Genomic DNA, 4,108 nt, shown 5'->3' with positions numbered 1-4,108 from the left:
CTGAACTCGCTAGGAGCTTTTTAATAATAATTAATCTTTTCAAAGAAAATCTTGTTAAAAAGTCCTAAACGCATGGTAATTGGTCTCGTAATTGGTACTGAGCTGCCTTTACAGTCGGTGAAAGCTATGCTAAATTAGAATCCTTATTTTAAATTTTGCTGTACTACATATTGCTGGTTGAGAACGTCAAGGTCCTTAATCTGGCATTTGTTATATTTCTTCCTGGTCTACAGTATAAACAAAATAATATTTCCTATGTTGAAAAGCCCAGATGTGGCGCCGCATTCAGAAATGGGGTGCATGGCAAAAATAACATTTTTAGAGGTCCTAATTTATGTTGAAATTTTTAAATATCCGTGACTATTTGGTTATCAATTTCCTGGCCGTAACATATATAAATTTTGTTTGGCATAGTGACTTAAAGAACTAAAAATTTTTTAAAAATTTCAATCAGAAATTAAATAATTAAAGTCTTTTTAAAAATAACCAAAATTAATATCATAACTCCGCCACTGGTACAGGAAAATATATAGGTAGGTTTTATAGGAAAATATATACCTATATATGCTTTAATTTTTCTATCTTCATATTTTTCCCTAACTAGCTTTGATTTAAAGATACATATTCCCAAAAAACAACAATAGGCATTTTCAACCCTTTAAGGGTTTTTTAAGGGTTAGGTGTGGGTAGGGTTTGGAGGTATTTTATGGATCTCAAAACATGCGTTTACCCTGATCGAGTTTCAAAGGTGATCTTTCGATCCCGCTTTCCAATAAATCAATTCATGGCGAAAATTTCATTGCAGTTCTCTATATACAGCAGATCCTCAGAGGGAATCAAACTCTAACTCGATATCTAGTAATAACCCAGGCGTTAGTGGTGCGGGAACCACAAATTGTTCTTTTACGTTCCAAATAAATAATTATGGTCAAATGTATGTTGGGGTTTTTAATTAATTGTTTGAAGCTGTCAAATTTGGTGTATAAATAACAGTCCGGTAAGTGTTCCTTAGCGACACTTAACTTACGGACTTAAATTGATAGTAATCGAACATCTACGGGTAACGGGACAGTATGAAATACAAGAAATAAATCGAGTAAGTACCTACATTATGTGTAAATAATTCCTTATTCAATTGTCTTATCAATGTCACATTGAAATGAAATGACTGAAAACGGAGTAGGTACTATACGCGTGTAAGGTAGGGATAGCACGTGATACTTTATCACTTTTAAGCTCCACCTTTACTGGCAGTTTCGAATACTTCGTCTCCTACCGCTGCGTCCCTTAGAAAGTACTGGAGCAGCTCCCGATTACTCTTAATTAAATTTTAATTTTGATTCCGCTAATTATATTGTTTAATTTTCATGCCATTTGTGTGCGGACTTCCAACCGAAGTTCGACAACGTAAATATAATACATCAAAGTTCAAAGGTTATGCTATCTTCACCGTATAAATATGTGATATGTAATAAATTCAATAATCTGTGTTTATCTTGTGACATAAACTATTCATCCTGGAAATGTATATTGGAGTCATTATAACTCATTAAGGTTCAGAAAGCATTGTTTTCTCTTCCCCTTAGATATGCCATTAGAGTATTGTTACCGTATTCATAAAAAATAATTAGTTTTTGTGAGTGTTGGTATCTGTAAAGTTTAACTAGTATACAGGACCTTCAAATGTAAGTCGACACTGCTAATTGTGTAATTATAAGAGATTCAAGGTTGGTTAAATTATACAACTAAACTGTGTTTTTTTCCGTTAATTACCATGGTGAAAACAGAAAAACAATTGCTGTTGCATTCTCGCTAATCTAAACTGATCAAAAGTCACATCACGAACTAGTTGTACATTGCAAATATGGAAGCAACGCTAGAAGGAAATATAATCAAAATGCCCGACCTGAAGTACATTCCAAAGGCTAAAGGTGTGGGACGCTTGTATTTTGATTGTATGTCTAAATATAAGGAAAACGTAGCGCAGGTATGCACTTCTTTTTTAAGTTTTGAGCAGTTGTGACAGTTTCTGCAGATTGATGGTCTCACCGGTTCAACGGACACCTTTGCTCAACTTCTGAGTCGTTGTATTCGGGTAGCCATAGGATTGAAGGAGATGGGCCTCAAATCGGGCGAGATTGTGTCGGTTTGCACATTGAATCACCTTAACAGCTGTGTGCCGATGATCGCTTCCTTTTTCCTTGGCGCAATAGTTTCAGCAGTTGATGTCAATTTTAGAAGCAGCGAACTAGCTTTTTTACTCAAGCAAGCGCCGCCCAAAGTTATATTTGTGCAAGAAAATGTCGTGCCAAAAGTCGAAAGTGCTCTGGCTACCATTGGATCTGATGCAATTATTGTTGTTTTTGGTGATCATTCAGGACACGTTTCATTCGCCGAGTTACTGAAAGATCGATCGGAAGAGAAAGAATTTAAACCAAAAGAAGTGGAAAATCTTTATGAGACGGTTTCAATATGTTTTAGCAGTGGCACATCAGGTCCTCCAAAAGGAGTTTGTTACAATCATTACACCATGATGTATTTAGGAAGTGATAAAGCGTACGTGAGTTTTACTATTCCGTTACGATACCTATAACTAATCAAGCTCTTCAGGCATGGTTCATGTGACTCTGTGTTGTCTGTCAGTTTCGCAACACCCTATTGGGTAGTCTTTCTGTTAGGCGTGCATTTTCACATAGTCAAAGGAATCACTCGATTAGTATATCCACAGTTTGACCCGAGCAACGCTTGGCAAACGTTTACTTATCCGGTATGGGATTATCATTGAGGTATTGACGATTGAACAAATCTTATAGATTACATCTGGATATTTCAATGTGGCACACATTCTAAGCATGCTAAAAGAAGGCAGACCCAACAACATCCAAACTGACAGTGTAACAGATATTATGATAGGGGGAAACACAGTACCCGGAGGAACAATTTTGGCAATGAAGGCGTTACTTCCAAATGCTCGCGTTCGCCTAGTATATGGCCAAACCGAAATTCCTATGTCGATAGCAAGTTTCAATCCTCTTAATCCGATTGATCTCAGATTTATTGAGGAAAAACCCACATCGGTTGGTCGCGGTGTTCCTGGAGTGTGGTACAAAATTGTAGATTTCGAAAATGGTGCAGCACTTGGACCGAATACTCCCGGCGAACTTCGTATTAAAACTAAGATGCAAACAAATGGATACTACAACCTGGACTCGTCGCAAATATGGGATGAAAGCGGCTGGTTAAAAACTGGGGATCTCGCTTACTATGACGAAGATTTGTGCTTCTTCATTTTAGGACGTGTCAAGGAGATGTTTAAGTATCGAGAATGGCACGTTATCCCCAGCGTTCTGGAAGGTATTCTGAATACTCACCCGGCCGTGGAAAGTGTGGCGGTTATAGGTGTTCCACATGAAATGGATGGTCATCACCCCAAGGCCGTTGTTGTTCTCAAACCTTCACATCAAAGTACAAGTGAAGAGGAGATTGAGAAATTTGTGGAAGAAACCGTAAGCGATAGCTGTCGTCTACGAGGAGGAGTCAAATTCGTCTCCGAATTGCCATTAACAGTAACAGGAAAGATAATCAGAAAGCAAGTCGAGGAAATGTTCTCCTAGCTTTCCGCCGAGGATCATAAAACAATTTGTAATAGTAATTATACCAAAACGTAGTACAAAAATAGAAAGATTAAAGGACACTCGCTTTTTTATAACACGAAACAAACGAATACGGGTGTATGCTTCAATTCGAGTTTGCTATGACTCATTGTGTACCAGTATTGAGCTATACGAAATTGTTGATTTTTTGCCCACTTCGCCGACCGACACTATACCGACCGTGCACACATCGCCGACAAGTGTACAAGGGCCACTAAGCCGAACGTGAGCATAACGTCGACTCATACAGGTGTGCAACATCAAGCAGCTTTTGACGTTAGGTTATTGTAGGTTTAGAATATCTTTTTAACTTTTTTTAAAATGCAAACTCATATGAAAATTCTTAATGAACCTGGACAGACTATGAGACTATTTTCTGATTTTTGAAACAAAATAACCAAAATCCTTTGTTTGGATTTGATTCTTATCAATAAATCAGGCCTTCTCCGCAATTT

At 37.4% G+C, this 4,108-nt stretch overlaps 1 protein-coding gene across 2 annotated transcripts; it reads left to right on the top strand.

The window, feature by feature from the left end:
* The first annotated feature begins 1,077 nt into the window (after positions 1 to 1,077).
* Positions 1,078 to 3,694, top strand: LOC116172094 (4-coumarate--CoA ligase 1-like). 2 transcript variants are annotated; one of them, XM_031489230.1, is made up of 5 exons: positions 1,078 to 1,096; positions 1,788 to 1,987; positions 2,036 to 2,556; positions 2,611 to 2,767; positions 2,814 to 3,694. In XM_031489230.1, exons 2-5 carry the CDS (start codon positions 1,865 to 1,867, stop codon positions 3,612 to 3,614), a joined length of 1,602 nt encoding a protein of 533 aa, XP_031345090.1. In that variant the 5' UTR covers positions 1,078 to 1,096; positions 1,788 to 1,864; the 3' UTR covers positions 3,615 to 3,694. The 2 variants fall into 2 exon arrangements, with proteins under 2 accessions (XP_031345090.1, XP_031345089.1); XM_031489229.1 differs by lacking the exon at positions 1,078 to 1,096 and adding an exon at positions 1,480 to 1,685.
* Positions 3,695 to 4,108: the final 414 nt, after the last annotated feature.

This window comes from Photinus pyralis, unplaced genomic scaffold, assembly GCF_008802855.1.
Source record: "Photinus pyralis isolate 1611_PpyrPB1 unplaced genomic scaffold, Ppyr1.3 Ppyr1.4_LG5, whole genome shotgun sequence".
NCBI lineage: Eukaryota > Metazoa > Arthropoda > Insecta > Coleoptera > Lampyridae > Photinus > Photinus pyralis.
The sequence above is the reverse complement of the archived record's forward strand: the minus strand, read 5'-3'. Positions and strand labels throughout refer to the sequence as shown.